The sequence below is a fragment of the Octopus bimaculoides genome, chromosome 2 (assembly GCF_046866305.1).
Source record: "Octopus bimaculoides isolate indiv1 chromosome 2, ASM4686630v1, whole genome shotgun sequence".
NCBI lineage: Eukaryota > Metazoa > Mollusca > Cephalopoda > Octopoda > Octopodidae > Octopus > Octopus bimaculoides.
Window position 1 is genome coordinate 106839421 of NC_142929.1, and position 22259 is coordinate 106861679.

The 22259-nt window shown below is 37.5% G+C and overlaps 1 protein-coding gene across 3 annotated transcripts in view; it reads left to right on the forward strand.

Annotated features, from left to right (window-relative positions):
* The window catches only part of LOC106870387 (tetraspanin-33), a 176815-nt gene that overhangs the window by 113353 nt on the left and 41203 nt on the right, over positions 1 to 22259 (forward strand). For all 3 annotated transcript variants that reach the window (XM_014916430.3, XM_014916431.3, XM_052978563.2), the window contains one exon: positions 5860 to 6194. In XM_014916430.3, coding sequence (XP_014771916.1) covers positions 5860 to 6194 — 335 coding nt within the window. The remainder of the gene's footprint in view (positions 1 to 5859; positions 6195 to 22259) is intronic.

Below are 22259 nucleotides of genomic sequence, written 5' to 3' on the forward strand. Positions count from 1 at the left end.
TCTCTTTGTCATGGTTATAGGATTAAAAAATTTGCTTTGAAATCAAAGATTTCTGCATTCTGTCCACTGTGCTGCATCATGGACAAGTTTCTTTTACAGTGTAAAACATTGACTGCAAAGTCTTCCATTACAAACAGTGGAGGATCATTAGCAGTACATCTGATCTCATTGATGTTTCAAGCACTTAAGTACTGTACATTTCCCTCTGGCTGGCTGAAATTGCATTGGGCTGCTCTACTCTGTACCTTCTCTGGTGTTACTTCTCACGTTTTCTGCTATCCAACAGAAACTGACCAATACTCTCCCGTAAATTTCCCCCTTCCCTTCTACCTTGCCCCCAACTACATCCCAACCTTTAACCTGTATTTACTTAATAATCTAGATAACTACATAACAAAACAATTTATGCTATTTTTATTAGCAGTTTATCATATGATTATATATATTATTCTAAAAGATTTGTTTGAAGCAAATCTCATTAAAACAACAAAGATGATTACACATGCTAACTTTTATAATACAAACCAAGTAAAACATCCTTGTATTTATTAAAACAAGTATATTATTAATGAGTATAAAACAAACAACAAGTATTTGCACAATCAAAAATCAAATCACAGTCAAATGGAAATTGTAGTTGTGGCCAATGCCAGTGCCGCCTGATCGGCTCCTGTGCTGGTGGCACACAATAAGCACCATTCATGCGTGGGTCATTGTCAGTGCCACCTGATTGGCTCCTGGTGCCGGTGGCAAGCATAAAGCACCATCCAAACGTGGTCGATGTCAGCCCCTCCCCCATTCCGCCCCAACTGGCTCCTGTGCTGGTAGCACATAAAAAGCACCCACTACACTCTCGGAGTGGTTGGCGTTAGGAAGGGCATCCAGCAGTAGAAACCTTGCCAGATCAGATTGGAGCCTGGTGCAGCTTCCTGGCTTGCCAGTCCCCAGTCAAACCCATGCCAGCATGGAAAACGGACGTTAAACGATGGTAATGATGATGATAATACTCAAAATAACATAATTATATATAACAATTAGGATCAAATTTCTTCTCTGACAAAAATTTGGCCATCAAAATCTTAATCACCCTTCTAGCAGTGAACCCTGAAAAGTCCCTTTACACAACCTCTACCATCCACATCTCTGAAGCCCCATCCATTTCCTTTGCACACTTCCCTCAATTCTGCAAACTTTCTCACTTTCTTCTTTCTCACTCCTGTCATTCTTGTTTCTTGGGGCACAGTCAACTCCATGCTGATCATACAATGTGCCATCCTTGACACAGGCATCGGGCTCATGTTCACCAATTCTGCTTGCACCATCTGCTTTCTTTCCTCATCCACTAACATATCCTAGCCTTTTCTCTACCAAAAGAGAATACGCTTTTCTGCCTCTGTTCTTTTGCCCCATCTTCACAAATTTTATGTTATCTTTCTGCTCATCCTTCCTCATTTGCATCACTTTGCAAGTAACCTTAGCTAGCAGCCAAGGTATTTGACAGTGCATCCAAACGTAGGCTAAGAGGAGAATGAGCAGCAAGATAGCACATACTCCAGCAATCCCCTTGATTTCTTTCAGAACTTGTATAACTTACTTTGATCTCTTACACTTCACTGGTGATGACAACATTTGTCACTAAAGTGAATTTCTGATCCACTTTGTTCTCCTGTACCCACACACACTGAAATTCCAGCTGTGCTATCTTTATGACCTTGCTCTCCTTTTCTCCCTGACAGATTCTACTCCCAAGTCCCGTCTGCCCTTCCAACCTTGTGTACTGACCCACAGTTTCATGAGCAGAAAACCCACACCTCTTCTGTTAGTCCTTACCACACCCAAAAATCTCCATCTACTTTGCATGTACAATATCTTCCTATGCAACTCCCTTCAAACTTTCACTTGCATCCAGTAAAATCTGGAGGCCTTGTTTCAGTAATAGTTGCATCTCCAGTTGCATATCAGTAATGGTTTCATCCTTCATCATCATAACCAAGTGCACTTTGTCCATTTTGAATTGACTTCAGGTCAACTGAAGCTTGCAAATGAAACTAGCTAAATGGAAACTGCAAGAAGTCTGTTTGGTGGATTGTACTGGTTTTTGATAGTAGACTTTATCCACTTAGTTTAACACCACCAACTGACCCTAGGGTGTTTATAGGTAGGCCCATTGTGTTACAAACATTTAAACTTGTCCCCTATCTGAGTGTAATTCACTATTCTGAAATACTACTTCCAACTGCAGTAACTGATGACTTATGTGTTTCTTAACCCCATCCATGCCCCAGTCTTGGAGGTTTTGTAAATGCCATGGATGACAGCCTTCCTCTTCTGCCCTTTCTCCCTTCCTTTCTTTGTCCTTCACTTGTTAGCTTTCATTTCTTATCTTTGTCATTATGTCTCTTACTTGTTATCTCTCTCTCTCTCTCTCTCTCTGATAAACACACACACACAAATACATACAAACTCATATACATACAAAAACATACTGACACATATACACCCACATTCAAACCCAAGAGCAAAACAGACATACAACATGAAGAATTAATACATGTGTGTGTGCACAGTACACATACAAAACAGATACACATGCATGCCTGCCTGCAAACACGTATACGTATGCATACACACATTCACCCAAACACTGTTGGGTCTCCCAACTATGTCCATTAGATGGATTTTATTTATGCTATAATGTTGTATATAAATGCTGAGTACTTCTATGTTCCCACCGGGCTGGATTCGCTATTGGCAGCACTGATGATTTCAAGCACTTCTCTCGAACTCACCTGTTCATTCTCAAATGGAACCTCTAAAATCTCTACCTCCCAAGCTACATATATACACCACCTCAAGTCCCAGAATATTCTCTGTACCATATCCTGGTTTGTAAAACATTAACCACAATGTTTGTCAGTTAAGCTGCAGAGAATCACTCACCATTCTTTGCTGTTATAATATCTTGTTACTCAATAGGCTCTCTGATGTAATCTTCTTGTGTAAGCACAAATTTTACTCCACATTTTCCCATTATGTAAAGTATTTATGATTTCTCCTAAGCTCTTTACTTATTACTTAGCTAGGCTAGCAGCATTTTCTTCCTCACTTCTCTTTGAACCATTTGCTCAGTATTTCAACATACTTTCCTTCTCAGCTCCGTATCTCAACATACTTTCCTTCTCACCCCTTTCCTTCATTGCTTATCTCTTCCAGTCTTTCTGTTTGGTTAGTTGCCATTCCTAGCTGATTTGTTGTCTGCTTAGTTAGATTCCCTTGACCACCAGTAACATTTCCTTTCACCAAATTGACTTCACCTTTACCCTCTCTCCTCTTCTCTCTGTTTCTTTTTTACTTCTTCCATTCATTTCACCCCTTTTCTGCCTCTCTTCCTCCTTCTAAGTTGTAGATATCTATCTCCTTCTTCGTACTTTTTTGTTCTTGGTCTACCTCCTCTCTCCCTCTCTTCAAACATTTAAATCTCTGGCACTACCATATGAACCGTATTTGCCAATCTTTTCTGGATGAGAGAAGATGAATTTATTGTAATATTTCCATGACTTTTACTGGTTGCATACCCAATACTTTTTGTATATTCCATCTGCAAATTATGACTATTACAATTATTATGTAACTCATAGATTCCTGAAACATCTATTGAGTTATGACATTATATATTTTCTTCATAGTATTCTGTATTTGTTGTACTCTATATAAATATATGTCTATATATTTATATATATATGTTTTTCTTTCAGAATAGATGTAGATATATGCGTTCATGTGTGTGCGTATATACATGTGTGTGTGTGTGTGTGTATTGCTCTGTGTGCGCGTGTATGTGTGTATACACACACACATGTATATGTTTATGTGTGACATGCTTTACTGTGTTTATCTGCATTACTACCTCCAAACACATGCATACATACACACATAGTACATACATATGTATAATATTAGTCAAAACACAAACCCTCACCACTCATTGCCTTTACACATGCACATGCTTCACACACATACACACACACATACACAATACTTGTATAAACACACATGCAACCACACCCAAAATATAATCTTAATAATGATTGCTTTGCACACAAACTCATATACATATAAATGCACACATGCATATAAGCACATACCCACATGCATCCAAACATATATACAAACATAAAAAGGTAAATCTATACATATACTCATAAACGCATACCCACATACATACCAACTTGAAGAGTCAAAACTGCACACATACACACATGCATACACATACACACACATACATTCAAATACTAAAGAAGTAAAAGTCCTCATTACCATTCAGTTTCAATCATCAACTACATTAATCTGGTTTCTTCCATCAATAAACTAAAGTTAACCAGAATCTGAAGAAATCTTCCACATGGAAAGTGTTTCAAAAGAGTGAAGAAGATTGCAATTGGCTTTTATTCAGGTTAAAATACACACATGTAAATGTGCATGCACATACATGCACACACATGCATGCACACACATGCATGCACATACACATACACACACATGCACACACACATATATACACATGCATCCACACACATATGCACATGCACACACATACATATACGTGCACACATACGTATACACACACATATGCACATGCATACACATACATATATGTGCATACACACACATACACATGCATATTCATGCACTCATATACATGTTCCTCTATATGTGTGCACATGCACACACATGTATAAACATGCAAGTACATACATTTACACACATGCATGCACACGTGTGCATCCCCCACATGCACACATGTATACACACATAAGAATACATACATGCTCATACATGCACTAATACATGTGCACTCTCCACATGCACACACATATGCACATGGATGCACACACGTGTGCACACACAGGCACACATATGCACTCATACATATCTACCCCAATACATGCACACACATGCACTCATACATGTGCATCTCCCATGCATGCACACACACATACACACACACACACACACACACACTTACTATACAGGTGAAAGAGGAAGAGATTAACTAATATTTCTAAACCAGTTAGTAATTTTTTTTGTCTCCCTCTTTTCTCTTTCACTTTTTTATTTTATTTGTTGCTGCTGCTGCTGCTGCTGCTGTTGTTGTTGTTGTTATATTAAAAGCCCTTCATTGATAATTAGAATTGATCTTTTTCTGTTTTTATAAATTTCCTTCCTTCCTATTGGCTTTTCTTTCTTCTTTTTCTTCCTCTTTGACTTTATACTTTTCTTTCTTTTTACCTTATTCTTTCTTCTCTTTCTTTCTTTCTTTGGTTGCCATTGCCTTTCATTTCCCTTGGCTCCAATAGAATGACCCAATACCTGTAATACATACTGTGTACTCAATACAAGCAATGTGTGCATAAACATTTTGAGAGAGGGACAGATCTTTAACAGCTTAACAGAGATATACAACTTCAGACGTGGTCAGGTGTCCAGCAACTGCTCAGATGATTCACCAAATTATTTCCAATACTTGACATGAAGGTTTGGTTGGAAGGGAGAAAGAAATCAGTTAAAATTCCAGGAGTGAAGCTTTGTTTTACAGAAACAGCATTTCATAGAAAGCCCATTATCATCATCATTGTCATCATACAATCTTCTCTTCACTCTGATTCCACTACACCTCTTGTCTATCTGTAGTTGATATCTGATAAACCACATGCCTAGAAAATGAAGAGGATATCATCACAGTCTAGAGCTGTTCAATCGGCATTGACTTGGGTTAAACAGCAACAAAATAACAACTGTTTGCTATTCTCTGTAAACATTCTTCTTCCTCCTAAAATAATTTTTCTTCCTCTATTTTAGATACACGTGCTTCTTCATCCCGGGATCGCTATTCAGCTCATTCACACTGCAGCTTAGCAAGTCCTGAAGACTCTGGTACAGATGAAGGCATTGAAGAAATTCCCAGTACCTCTTATGCAGTGGAGAACAATTCAGTAGCCACATCTGCAATCACAAACTCTATGGCTACAATAGTAGATACTAACTCTATTACTACTGTTGTAGAAACCAATTCTGTGGCTGTCCGTAAAAGCAGTAGTCGCTTTGATCCAAAGTATGAGGAGAAAAAACGGAAATACAAACATCGATCAAAAGTTATTAAATACATACTGTTTGTATTGAATTTGTTTTCATGGGTAAGAATAACTGTATTATTCCTCTGTTTTAGTGTCTCTTGTCATGTTTAAAGAAGTGAATTGGCAGTCATTAGTTTTGGGCTGAGCAAAGCCTTTTGAGTGGATTTGGTAGACAGAAACTGGGAAAAGCGTGTCTTATATGTGTACACACACACACACACACACACACACACACACACACACACGCACACACGCACACGCACACACACACACACACACACACACACATTAATTAGATAAAGATAATTATGGTTGATCTATGGGGTTACCCAGGGTTTCGCATCTATAAAGTGCTTTATGGGCACGAAACCCTACATAACCCCATTGACTGGCCATAACTATTCATAACTATCTTTATCTAATTACTCTACAGCTCCATAACTTAGAGTGTGCTTCTCTTTTGGATTTACGACTTACTGACAATATATATATATATATATATATATATATATACATATACAAATGTAAGATCCAGGGATCAAGGTGTAGGAAGAAAGTTAGCTTCAAGCAATCCGTTGTAAATATAAAAAAACAACTTTTAGGGAAAATAGTGGTTTATTGAGATGGAAGGTTGTCGATTTTTTCGTATTGAAGTTCAATAAACTGAAAAAAAGTTATTTTTATATTTCATGGTAGGTGACCAGGGTAACCAGCTATATAAATAAGAATACAAGAGTTATGGGGCTACATATGTTTCATAGCAAGTGGAACCTCAGAAGTAGTAAATATCCAGGTGAGGTTTGTACTGCAGGCTACTCTTTAGGCCAAAGATATCTTGATTAAATGAAGGTTTACATTGTTGCAAGGAGGTATATGTTAATGCATGGAAGATTCAATCAGATTGAATCTTTCATGCATTAACATATACCTCCTTGCAACAATGTAAACCTTCATTTAATCAATATATCCTCAGCCTGAAGAGGAGCCTGTGTTATACACTTCACCTGGATATTTACCACTTCTGAGGTTCAGCTCGCTATGAAACATATGTAGCCCAGATCTTATCTAATCCTTTCTGTAACTCTTGTATATATATATATATTATTAAATTTCTAAAGTTAAAGTCTGATCATAGAAATCGTGATGGCACCTGTGCCCAGCATCGCCTTCCTGGCACTTGTGCTAGTGACACGTGCAAAGACATTCGAGCGAGATCATTGCCAGTGCTGCTGGACTGGCTCCTGTACAGGTGGCACGTAAAATACACCATTTTGAGCGTAGCCGTTGCCAGTACTCGCCTGACTGGCCCTCGTACCGGTGGCATGTAAAAGCACCCACTACACTCTCGGAGTGGTTGGCGTTAGGAAGGGCATCCAGCTGTAGAAACTCTGCCAAATCAGACTGGAGCCTGGTGTAGCCATCTTGTTTCACCAGTCCTCAGTCAAATCGTCCAACCCATGCTAGCATGGAAAGCGGATGTTAAACGATGATGATGATGATAGAGTGACCAATGGTTTCACATCCCTGAGAGCCACAACCTTGTGGACAGCTCATCAGATTCTATACAAAGACAAGTTTAACTCTTCACCTCTCTTTGTATAAAGTCTGATGAGCTGTCCACAAGGCTACAACTTTCATGGATGCGAAATCATTGGTCATTCTATGACCAGACTTTAACTTCAGTGGTTTAATACTTTACTGCTCTATACTTTAGAGTGTGCTTCTTATTTGGATATATGATATATTGACAATATATATATATATATATATATATATATATATATATATATATATATATATAAATAAAGCAAACCTGTGACAACACTAGTACCAAACTGTACTGGTCTAAGTTGAAGTACTTTCCCTTGGATAAACATCATTGGTGTAGATAGGGGAGGGTTGTTTACATAGGCAAATTGCTTATCTTCTTCAAAAAAATCATGTCCAGGCCAGCACATACATGTGGTGATGCATGTCTGACAGAGGCTTCATCTCTTAAATATTTTACAAAATGATTTGGAACGCTTTCTACAACCTGATTATCTGTATCTTCAAGAAACCAGTTATCCGATTAATAATTCAGTCATTGTATTGCAGCTGATCTTCTGATCAAACCAAGGAAAGTATGTTTCTGTTTGCTTTTCAATGGCTGGTATCATATCAGTCTTGCCAGTCTTAGATCATGACAGAAATGTCACCAATGTTTGTTTATTTTTTTTTTCCTTGTGACAGGAGATGAGATTTAAACTCAGAATGCACAGAACTGAAATAGATATTACAAACCATTTCATCCAATGTTCTTACAATTCCACAAATCCATTGTACTTGACTGGCACTTTAGATTATTGATTATAAAAAGATGAAAGCAAAGTTGACTTCAGTGACACTACATAGAGCAGAGGGTCAGAAATAAAACCACATTGCTGTAATTCTGTTGAAGTACACAGTGTTTTAATAAATTTTGAAAACGATGAAGAATTTAGTAAAATAATTTTGACGTTGTTAATCGGATTTGATGTGAAGAAACGTCAAGTAAAAGCACATGGATTTTGTTTACATCTAATCGGCTAACCCTAACCCTAACTCTAACCCTAACCCTAAACCTAACCCTAACCCCAACCCTAACCCCATCCCTAACCCTAACCCTAACCCCAACCCTAACCCTATCCCTAACCCTAACCCTAACAGGCCAATTAGATGTAAACAAAACCCATGTGCTTTTACTTGACGTTTCTTTACATCAAATCGAAAGATAGCCTTGTTAATCTAGTGTTCTAAACATAAATTAATGTAAATTTTTATGGAAGCTTTTAATTTGGATCTCTTTAAAACAGTAAATTTGTATCATAGAACTCTGGATGGTCTCAGACAGTGTGGTATAAAAAGGTTTAAATGAAAAAATTAAATTGATTTGATCATTTGCTTTAATATGATGATGGAATTGGCACAGGTAGTCCAGAGGTGAACTTAATGCAATGGGATACTTAATAAACACCAAATATGAATGAAATCAACTATCCTGAAAAGAAGCATCATTCAGCAGAGCCAAGTATATTTGCTAACAAGGCTTTGGCAGCGTTTCCAGAGCACTTTCTTCCAAATACTTTAGCTCTCATGTAGCTCTACATGTAGCTCCCATGTAGCTCTAAATCATTATCAAGCTCAATAATATCCAACATTGTTGTCCCATTTCATGAATGTGAACCCTTATGTTACTGACAACCTCCAATTGATGCACCAATGAAAGAGCCTCAACAGGGTCATTCAGTCTTCTAGAAATAACAAGCAGCCCTCCCTCAAAATACATCCAACTATATCTTAAAAACATTGAATAGTAAGGTCCTCAATGAACTCTGCCTGGAGAAAAGACAAAAGCAACACTGGATGGCCTAGGTTGGAATATCTTTGATCATCTATCCATGTGATCAAGGCTAATAATCTGAGATTACACAATAACAACTTCCAACTGCTGGTTTACTTTTAGGCTCTGCCTCACCATTGCCATTTTATATTATTTGCCAACATATCTGATGCACCACTGAAATATATTTGGAGCATCTTCAATTCCTCTTTTTGCTGTTACCATTGAACCTCTGTTTTCCGGTTATGTAGGCACCTGTGCCCAGTGTTGCCTTCCTGGCACTTATGCCAGTGGCATGTGTAAAGACATTCAAGTGAGATCGTTACCAGTGCCGCTGGACTGACTCCTGTGCAGGTGGCACGTAAAATACACCATTTTGAGCGTGGCCATTGCCAGTACCGCCTGACTGGCCTTCGTGCCGGTGGCACATAGAAGCACCCACTACACTCTCAGAGTGGTTGGCGTTAGGAAGGGCATCCAGCTGTAGAAACTCTGCCAAATCAGATTGGAGCCTGATGTAGCCATCTGGTTCACCAGTCCTCAGTCAAATCGTCCAACCCATGCTAGCATGGAAAGTGGACGTTAAACGATGATGATGATGATGATGATGATGATGATGATGATGATGATGATGATGATGATGATGATGATGATGATGATGATGATGATGATGATGATGATGATGATGATGATGATGATGATGATGATGTACTCAACAAAATTCTTTATCAACCTAATGTAGCCCATTCTTCTTTAGGCTATTAATTATAAGTGAGCTCACTAGTGCAAGGTGTAAACAGAGCACAAGGCTTTCTATTCAACAAGTGAAACCTGGCTGTGAAATTAACCTCACTACACAGTACTAATACTTAATGCATGAATAGTCAGATGTAAATGTATCTAAATATCATGAAAAGGAAGATAAAGTGTTAAAACTTATGATTATTACGATGTACATTGCTGCAAGAAATTGATTTGAAATAACATTTTAAATTTTAAGTTAATTAATAATGGGAAATGTGTGAACAAATATTGAGTTCTAACACATATTTTGGAATTATATAGCTGATTCATGGTATTAAAGACAAAGTTGATCTCAGTAGAATTTGATCTCAGAATTTTAATAATTCTGTCAAGCTATCCATGGTAGTGAGACTTGGGTTCTGAATGCAGAAGAATTGTGCAGACTAGAGAAGAATGGAGGCAGTGTGCTCCATTGGATGTGCAGCATCAGTGTGCACATGTGACAAAGTGCAAATGTGTTGAGAGAAAAGTTGGGCATAAGAGGAATCAGATGTAGCATGCAAAGAAGAAGACTACGTTGGCTTGGACATATGATGCGTATGAATGAAGACAGCTGCATAAAGAAGTGCCAATCACTGAGAGTTGTTGGCACCTGTAGAAGAGGGAAACCCAGAAAGATATGGTGAGGATCGATTTCAGGATGTTGGGCGTCATGGAAGAGATGACAATGGATTGAGATGTCTGGCAATACAAGTTTCTTCAGAAAACTTGCTCACTTCAACAAAACTGAGTTCTAGAAGCACTGTGGGTTCCACCCACATGTAACAATAAAACTTCTCCACACCCTACTCCAACAAACCAAACTACATCTCTCCTCTTCCTCACATTGCCTCTTTTCATGCACTAAGCTTTTGCTTATGTCTTGCTCCCCAATCCTGTCCTCATTGCCCTTTGGTTTGTGTCTCCTGTGGTTTGTGTCTCCTTTGGTTTGTGTCTCCTGTGGTTTGTGTCTCCTTTGGTTTGTGTCTCCTTTGGTATGTGTCTCCTTTGGTATGTGTCTCCTTTGGTTTCTGTCTCCTTTGGCATTTGTTTCATTTGGTTTCTGTCTCCTTTGGCATGTGTCTCCTTTGGTTTGTGTCTCCTGTGGTTTGTGTCTCCTTTGGTTTGTGTCTCCTGTGGTTTGTGTCTCCTTTGGTTTGTGTCTCCTTTGGTATGTGTCTCCTTTGGTATGTGTCTCCTTTGGTTTCTGTCTCCTTTGGCATTTGTTTCATTTGGTTTCTGTCTCCTTTGGCATGTGTCTCCTTTGGTTTGTGTTTGCACAAACCTCCATTCCATCTTTGACCATCTTGGATGAGACAGCTAAAGGCAGAGAGAGGGCTGCACCAGAAATAGTACAGCTACTTATCTTTAGTTAAGCAGGAGCTACATGAAACGAAGGGCTTTGTTCAAGGACACACTGTGCCACCCATCCAGGAATTGAACACATCATTTATAATCATGACTCCTTCACAAAAACGATAACCATTTTCTAATTAAATATACCAATCATGAACATTTGTTGAGATTTCAGATGGCTTGCTTGAAAAAAATTATGAAACACTTTTAAGTTTTGGATATATCTTGTATTAGCTTCTTAAACCTTTTGTTACCATATTTCTATTAAAATACATTACCTTTATTTCAATTAATTTCAAAAATAATGAAGAATTTAGTAAAATAACTTTTTCATTATTAAGCTGGTGTTTGGAATATAAATTAATATGAAATTTTGATAGAAGTTTTTAATTGAGATTATCATCATCATCATCATCATCGTTTAACGTCTGCTTTCCATGCTAGCATGGGTTGAACGATTTGACTGAGGACTGGTGAACCGGATGGCTACACCAGGCTCCAATCTGATTTGGCAGAGTTTCTACAGCTGGATGCCCTTCCTAACACCAACCACTCTGAGAGTGTAGTGGGTACTTTTATGTGCCACCAGCACGAAGGCCAGTCAGGTGGTACTGGCAATGGCCATGCTCAAAATGGTGTAATTTACATGCCACCTGCACAGGAGCCAGTCCAGTGGCACTGGCACGATCTCGCTCGAATGTCTTTACATATGCCACCGGAACAAGTGCCAGGAAAGCGACGCAGGACACAGGTGCCATCACGATTTCGCTTTCGCTTGCCCCAACAGGTCTTCACAAGCCAAGTTTTGTGTCCTGGATATGAGCCAGTCATTACTTTAAAACAATTAACTTTGCAGCATAGAATCCTGTTGTGGTCTCAGATAAGTTGGTATCTAAAGAGTTAAACTGTGACTGATGTCAAGAACAACTGGCTTTAGTACTACTTTAGTTCATAAGGTGAACATGATAAATAAAGAACTGAGAAGATTATAACAAAAAAAAAGAGCAGTAGGAAAAATAAATAAATAAAAATTGTATTATGATTATAGATCAGATACTAGTGCAACCAACAATGTTGGCATTGATGGAGGAAATGATAAGTAATAAAGAATATGAAAGGAGGGAATTTAAAGAGACTTATTATCAATTGCAACATAGAAAAGCTGATTGGAAGATTGTGACTGATAATAAAGATTACACTTTATTCTCATCCTCTCTCTCACATTTCTTTTGATGCAGATGTCTATGAAAGCATGCATAATGGGTGTGTGTGTATTTATATACACACATACATATGCATCTCCCTCTCTTCTCATATTCGCACACACATATATACACATATATGTAGATAGTTAGAACACCTTTCTATTTAGTCACAACACCTTTCATATATAAACACACACACACACACACACACGCGCACACACACAATCATCTATATAGATAGTCAGAACACCTTTCTATTTAGAAATGTGTTATTGATAACATTTCTGTGCTCTATTTCCGGTATTTCTATTAGTCTTTTTTGGTATTTTTATACTTCTTTATTGTAATGTTCTTTGTTTAATTTGTAGTAATAGAGCTCCAGGGTCCATTTTAAGACATTCTCGCTCAAAAATATTCTTCATAAAAATGTTGCAAATGCGGTTGGTATTGATTTGGTTTAGAGCTCAAACTTAGCACATAAATAGCATCTTCTAGTAGTAATAGCAAAGCAAACTGAAACTTGGAGCAAATGGTGAGACCATATTCCAACTGTGTCCAGAAACCTGATACCATTGACCAGAAAAATATTAAAGTTCAGAGATAATCAATGAGAAACAGAGCTGCCAACAGAAATTGCATGGTTCTTTCATGAAGCCATAAACATGAAAAACAAAAACAAAAATTAAAAGTGAGCCAATGAGGAAGCTTCTATACCAGTGGTTCTCAACCAGGGTCCATATGGCCCTTGGAGGACAATATAAGAGTTTGTTGCTAATATTTTTCTCTAATAAACAGGTTATACTTCTATAATGTGAAGGCATATGGCTTAGTGGTTAGGGTATTCGACTGATGATCGTAAGGTCATGAGTTCACTTCCTGGCAACGTGTTGTGTCCTTGACCAAGACACTATATTTCACATTGTTCCAGTCCACTCAGCTGGTAAAAATGAGTAGTACCTGTATTTCAAAGGGCCAGCCATGTCACACTCTGTGTTATGTTGAATCTCCTTGAGAACTATGTGGAGTGCTCAGCCACATGCACATTAATTTCACAAGCAGGCTTTTCCATTGATTGGATCAACTGGAGCCCTCGTCATTGTAACTGACAGAGTGCTACTTTTACAATACACAAAATATTTTAACAATTTTTTTTAATACAATTCCTAATAATATTTAATGATAAAAATATAATAAGATTTTTTAAAACATCAAATGACTCGGAGGATACATCCAAGTAAAACAGGAATCGAAGGTGTCCCTAGGTGAAAAATGGTTGAGAAACACTGTTCTACATGGTTGATTGGTCTGTAAGGAATAGCAGCTACATCAACCTAAATTTCTTAAAAATGGGAAGTACAAATTCAATAATGTATTCTGAGTTATATGTCTGTGAAGAGTGAAAGAATAAAAGATGAGATGACTGGAATTTATTTAAATTATAGATTTTATTTGATCAGGGATGACCTCAGGACTATACATGACAACAACGATGATGGTAACAACAAAAAGTAACAATCACATCCAGCTGTACAAATGTTTTCCTCCGGAGGATACAATCAAAGACACCTTGAAACATCAATGGAACTTGGAATATTATTATTTGCAAACATTCATACTGAATAATTGAAAGAAATTGGTAAAAAAAAATAAAAGAAACATAGAAAGTAACGGGGAAAATAGTCATGTTTTCAACAACACATATTCACACATACATACATACCTACTGTATGTGTGTGTGTGTGTGTATGTGTGTGTGTGTGTGTGTGTGTGTGTGTGTGTGTAAATAAGCATCACACACGTGCACACACACACACTTACGGTATTGACAGATAAAAGCTGAAATGTAGTTAAGTAAATAATACATAACCACGAGAGCTGCTATGAAGACAGTATAATTGAATATGTTATCTTTGTACAACCATTTTACATAAAATGTGACTCATAACTTTTTAAAAAAAAATATAACTATTGGTGTTTCTCTGGTACACTTTCAGATAATAAATAAACTAACATATTTTCACAAGTCCAATGCTTTTAGAGAAAGCAGGCTCAGATATGTAAAGCACCTGAGTACTGTATACAATAAGTTCATTATACATTATACTGCCCACTAAGCCTGCTGTAAAGAGGGATTCTGAGGAGTGACATTTTTGAGCTTAACATTTTTTTTTTAATTAAAGAATATTCTACTTTTGCATATTGAGTTCTGCAATTTATTGCTTTCTGGTGAATTAATGCAAATTTAGACACACACACACACACACAAACACACTTAAACATACGAACATGTGCACATACATACACACACACACATGATTAGTCTACATTACTTAGTAAGGTGCATAGGGCCAGTTTCTTGGTTTCTCTGGTGTATGTATGTGTGTATATATATATATATATATACATAATTTGGAATCCTCCAAATTAAAGGACGAAATATAATTCAACCTTTTCACTCACACACATGTATATATATATTCCTCCCTGGACAGAACACTGGTCCATTGCAGGATTACTCATTCTTATCAACACAGTGGAGTGGAACAATGTGAAATGAAGTGTTTTGCTTAGGAATACAATGCATCCCCCAGTCCAAGAATTGAAACCTGGCCATTTTGCAAGAGCAGTATAAAACAGATGAAAGAGGTAGTGAGACACGAAGTGAGAAAGGAGGAAGAAGAAAGGTGAAATGTACATTTGGTGCAATGTAGTCAACAGGGACAGTGCCTGAGATGGGAGGAATATGTGGTCAGTCGCAGAATCTCATGGAAGGAACTTTGGGCTTGAGAACAAGCAAGAACATCCCTCCTGATCAAGTCTACTTTCAACGTTCTACCCTCACCGGCGAACTTAGTCTGGTGGAACATAAAACAACTGATTAATGTAGATGCAGAGAGAAAGCGACGGTGAGACACGTTGTCAAACTGCAGACTAGCACTAGAAAGATATACATGGCAGCATAATCAAGTCCTCGGCATCATAAGCGCAGCACTCAAGGAGAAGATCGAGGGATACAATAGGGAAGAGTATCCAAAAGAGGAAAAGTGCAGGAAAATATACTTCTGGAAGGAGGGAAAAGGACATAAGACCAGGCCTACAAATAGAATATACGAGATAGACGAAAGATACTAGGAGCTGGCCACGGATTGGAAAGACTAGTAATATTTCCACTCATAAAAATGACAAAAAGATCAAATTTAGTCCTATGGGACAGAGAACGGAGAATAGGAATTTTGCTAGAACTGACAGTGCCATGGGAAGAGGACATCGACAATGCAGAGAAACGAAATGAGAAGAGGTACGAAAAACTTATCGAAGAGTGCAGAAAACAGGGATAGACTGTTGAGTATTACCACCTGGCAGTGAGAGCTAGGGGCTTCATTGAAAGAAAAATGACAATGTTATTCAAAAGAAGATTTGCATTTTCTAGCTTGGAACTGAGAAAACTAATAAGGAGAATACAGGAGGTGGTCGAAAAAGCCAGCTTCTATATATGGCTGAAGCGAGAAGACCAAAAATGGCTTGAAAGTCATAACATGCCGGCAGGAAAATAACATCATTAGGTGAGACAGGCTGATACTGAAGTAGCTTCGCTGATTGACTGATGATGGTCTTGTCTAGAGAATGCGTGGTCTAAGACTATGCGCCCTCCATTTGTCAGTTAAAGTTTAGACAGTGTCATGTGACAACTTGCTGGGGCTGCCTGCTGGAGCCTAGCAGCTGGTATTTAAAGGGAAATTTGACAAGACAGTCAGTTGCTCGCTGACACTCGTTGATGCTACATTGAAGAGGCCAGGGAAGAGAAGAAAGAAGGAGAAAGAAGACATGCACTCAACACCAGAGCTGAAGACACCTCCAAAAGGGGAGTCCCCACCACGTCAAAATGGTAGAGGAATAGGGGCCAAAACTGGACATGGTTCCTCCTGATGGTGTCTTTAGCTAACTGGATCCTATAAAGGAGCTGTTGTGGTAGCAGACCACAAAACATGGTTGAAATTCCTCCTTGAAATGTTGGGTTATTATAATGCCTACTTCGGTATACATTATACTTAGTAAAACCAGTAAAGACACAACTATCTCTGACCGCCTACTACGTACTCCTCTTTACTTATAGTGACTACGTTATTCCATTCATCACGTGGGAGGCGGGGGTGCCATTATTACTAATTCCCTACAAGTGCATAGTGTATTTATTTAATAGACATAGAAGCTCCAGCAGGGAGTAGGCTTTCCTTTCAGAAATAATTTGATGCAAATATTAAGTCAATCAAAAATACTACTCTCCCCAATGTTGCTGATATTAATATTCAAATTGTTGCTATATTACCATTTTATACCGCATTGTGTCTTCCAGTTGTCTACAAGAAGAGAATATTGCTCTACCATAAGGGTTAATATGAACCTCCTTGGAGACTTTTATACCAATATCAGGTCTATACTTTAATATCTTAGAAGCTTACACAAATGGAGGATAAGTGATACTGGCTGTAGTTTTTGTATTAACATTGAGGATTCTAAAGTCATCTGAATGTATATATGTGTATATGATAAATTGTTACTCACGACTGACTTCATTAGATGCTGACAATATTGCTATGTCACAACCTATAATCTTATGCAACTTATCAACCATGAGAATGAGTAATAAGATAAAATGATGAATAAAGCTGAGCTTTAAGTATAATCAAAACCAGTGAAAATATTCAGTACAATAGAATTCAAGGAGTTCAAATGGATGCATCATTTCCAGAAATAATTATGCATAACTTTAGCAGGGCTTCTAGTCGAGAAAATTGCAAGGCAACTTAGTCTGAGCTGAAAGCAACTGTAATTCACGTAGCTTTCTCTGATTTTGATGAGGAAACTTCAAGCTTAACCTGACTTATTTTGATCAAAATCTGTTTCTAGAATAAAATTAAAACAAGCAGTGTCACATGGGATTTAACTGCAAAGTTCAAATACTGAAGAAACAAAAGGAGACCAGGAAATAATTAATTTTTTGTAGGATACCCACTCAAACATATTGAAAATATTAGTAGTGAACGAAAGTAAATGCATTTTTCATTCGAAAAGCTCAGTGATTTAGTATTCAAATTTTAGAATCAAAGAATCAAAGACTTCTTTCCATTCTCAACAAATCAAAAATGCCTCTGTAGATGCCAGTAAACTTCCCATTGTAAAAAAAAAAATCAGCTTTGTTTTTTATGAAAAGAAATATTAATTATCATTATCAACTACCAAAAAATGGAATTGAAAAAATGGTAAAGTGCCAAACCAAATGTGTTAAAGTATTCAGTTTTGTTCCATTAAATTCAAATCCCACAAACTTCACCTTTGCTATTTACCATTTCAGGGTTAATATAACAAGTACCTTAAAATTATGTGGCCTTGTTCCAATGCAAGATATCATTAACATCAGCCATTATTCTGGATTTATACTGCAATATTGATAAACTAAATTATTGATGTACTGCAGTGCTAGTACACTTACAATTTGGCATTTGATATAAAACTCTGGCATTTTTCTTGTACAACCATGTCAGGTTATAATTTTATAGATTGTCACAGTGGTGGGGTATAATGTGGAAATTTCTCTGTGTGCGTGTGTGTGTGTGTGTGTGTGTGCGCGCGTGTACTCAACTAAATATGTGTCTGTATGAATCTCGTGATTTTGGGATTTCAGTGTTTTATATGCAGCGTACACAATCATTATTGGGGGAGAGAGGTTTTATGACTATACATATACATCTTACAGTAGCACACCATGGTGCATTTTTCGTGTAAAAAATAAAACATAAAAGAACAGGCAGAATTGCCAACTAGAAAAATGAATAATATATACACACTCATAATATATCTTGACATGTCTTTGAGAAAAAATGTAAATGATTTATCACAAGAAAGTGTTCTACATCCTTAAGAATGAGGCTAGTATTAAATTAAATCATGCAATATATACAATACAATATATACAATATTAACTATTTTGATATACAAAGCACTTTCATGCCATAGCATTCATCATCATCATCATCGTTTAACGCCCGCTTTCCATGCTGGCATGGGTTGGACGATTTGACTGAGGACTGGTGAAATCGGATGGCAACACCAGGCTCCAATCTAATTTGGCAGAGTTTCTACAGCTGTATGCCCTTCCTAACTCCAACCACTCCGAGAGTGTAGTGGGTGCTTTTACGTGTCACCTGCACGAGGGCCAGTCAGGCGGTACTGGCAACGGCCATGCTCAAAATGGTGTCTTTTATGTGCCACCCGCACAAGAGCCAGTCCAGCGGCACTGGTAACGATCTCGCTCAAAAATCCTATGAAGGCCAGTCAGGCAGTACTGGCAACGGCCACGCTCAAAATGGTGCATCCCATGTGCCACCCGCACAAGAGCCAGTCCAGGGGCACTGGCAACAATCTCACTTGGCTTGCCTGGTCTTCTCACGCACAGCACATTTCCAAAGGTCTCGGTCAGTAGTCATCGCCTTGGAGAGGCCCAATGTTCGAAGGTCTTGCCTCACCACCTCAGCCCAGGTCTTCCTGGGCCTACCTCTTCCACGGGTTCCCTCAACTGTTAGGGTGTGGCACTTTTTCACGCAGCTATCCTCATCCGTTCTCACCACATGTCCATACCAGCGCAATCGTCTCTCTTGCACACCACAACTGATGCTTCTTATGTTCAGCTTTTCTCTCAAGATACTTACACTCTGACGGGTATGCACACTGACATTACACATCCAGCAGAGCATACTGGCTTCATTCCTTGCGAGCTTACGCATGTCCTCAGCAGTCACAGCCCATGTTTCACTGCCATGTAGCATGGCTGTTCGTACACATGCGTCATACAGTCTGCCTTTTACTCTGAGTGAGAGTCCCTTTGTCGCCAGCAGGGGTAAGAGCTCTCTAAACTTTGCCCAGAATATTCCTATTCTAGCAGCTACACTTTCAGTGCACCCACCCCCACTACTAACTTGGTCACCCAGATAGCGGAAGCTATCGACTACCTCTAGTTTTTCTCCCTGGAATGAGATAGAAGTTGTTTCCTGTTTGTTTACAGTGTTTATTGCACCTGAACATCTGCCACATACAAAAACTAACTTCGTAGTTAATCTGCCTTTGATATTGCTGCACCTCTTATGTGTCCATAGCTTGCACCGGGTACATCTTATAGAGTTACTACCTACTCCTTTTCTACATAACACACACACACACATGTGTGTGTGTGTGTACATACATATATATATATATATATATATATATATATATATATATATATATATATTACAACACTTAATTTAACGTTTAGCCTCTTCTTAACAAAGTAGAGTAATGTACTTTCTACTGTTAATTCATTTGCATTAATTATTTGAGAAAGGTTGTGAACATGCATATATTACAATTATTTTGGTTGTAACACATGTTCTGTTGAGTTATATTAACTTCTTTTTTTTTATGAAAAACACATAACACTGTACTACAATATATTAAATATGCATGAACATAAAAATTTCTCTTCTTCTTTAATGATTGGGTATTAAACATGGAAATTTAAACCTCAAAGTCTAAAGTCTCCTACAAATATTCATTAACTTTATGTTATCTGTGCATGCAGACGGTGTTTTCAAACACAGTCAGCCAACACTTCTAGGCAATATGGTCAGATGCCACAGTCACACAGTATTGTCTGACAATACTACCAGACAACCATTAAAAAGGCAATACTGTGAGTTAATATTGTCAAGTAACACTGTCATATAACACTCTCAAATAACTGTAAGGTACTGCTGTTAGGTACCATAGTAAAGTAACACTCAGATAACACTGCCAGGTAACATTATAAGATAAGCACTGTTAAGTACTATTGTCAGAACCATTATCATGCAACACTGTCAAACAGTGCTTTCAGACAACATTGCCAACCACACTATCAGGCTCTATGATCATGCAACACTGTCAAGCAACATCGTCAGATAATACTGCCAGATACACAGTCAGATATGACTGTCAGCCAACACTGTGAAATAACATTGTCAGGTAACACATTTAGATACATTATCAAACAACACTGCCAGCCATCACTACCAGGAACCACAAACAGATTGCATCACCAGTCAGTACTGTAGCACAACATTGTTGGATATAATTTTTGGGTCACTTGCAAGGCAACTTTGCCAAGTACCACTAAAGAGCACCTCTATAAGATACCAGTCAGGCACTACAGTTTAGGCAACACTATCAGGCTACACTATCAATAAACAAAGTAGAAAAGGTTTCTTTGTGCATCATCAACATTTGAACAAGAAACTGAACTCAATCCTGTTTTTTTAGCATCATTTCTATTGTATTTCACCTCTGAGGCTTCAAACTCTGAAATGTATCTGCTAACACTTTCATCCTTTTCCTGATTTGTGGTCTCACATAGCCATTCAGTTAACTTCCTGTGTGCCACAACTCTGCATGATTGAAGCTCATCTAGAACACACTAGCAATTATCCTTCTTCCCCAGATTACAATTGTCTGGAACAACTATCTCTATACATATGTACATCTCTAATAGTCCTCCAGCATCATTTTAAATTATATTGTTAGCTGCACTAGCTTCACACATTGATCTCCATCAACCAGTCATAGACTGAAAGGGCAGGTAAGAAATGGCTATTGTCTGTGCAACTTCTTTTTAAGCTTATCTTCTGTGCTCCCTACCAACAATATTACATATATCAGATGTTTATTTTCAATTGAAAGAGAATGTTTCTATCTTTACTAACAGCTAAAGGTCCTTTACCTAAATTTGATAAAGCCATCAAAAAGTTTTATTGCCAGTATTACAATTGGTATTCGTCACAATACTGAACAGGTTGCCAGGACAACAGAAGTTTACTTCAATCTCAAGTGGGTTATTAAAGCAACCTGTAGTCTTTGGGAATCTAATCAATATCTTGTGATAATATATGCATTACATTTGTTTGATCATTTCATTCATTATTGAAATGATATTTGTCATGACTGAAACAGACTTGTACATCCACCTACTTAAACACACATTTGCACACACACTCACACACACACCACAACACATCACATGAACACAGCACACACGTACATACACATATGCACACACACACACACACACACACACACGCATATATATATATATATATATATATATATATATATATATACATATATATATATATATATATATATATATATATATATATATATATATATATATACACAGAGAGGCATGTATGCATCATGATGATAATAATGACAAATATATATATATATATCTATATATATACATGTACATACATACATACATACATATATATATATATATATATATATATATATATATATACACATTATATACATATATATATATATATATATACATATATATATATATATATA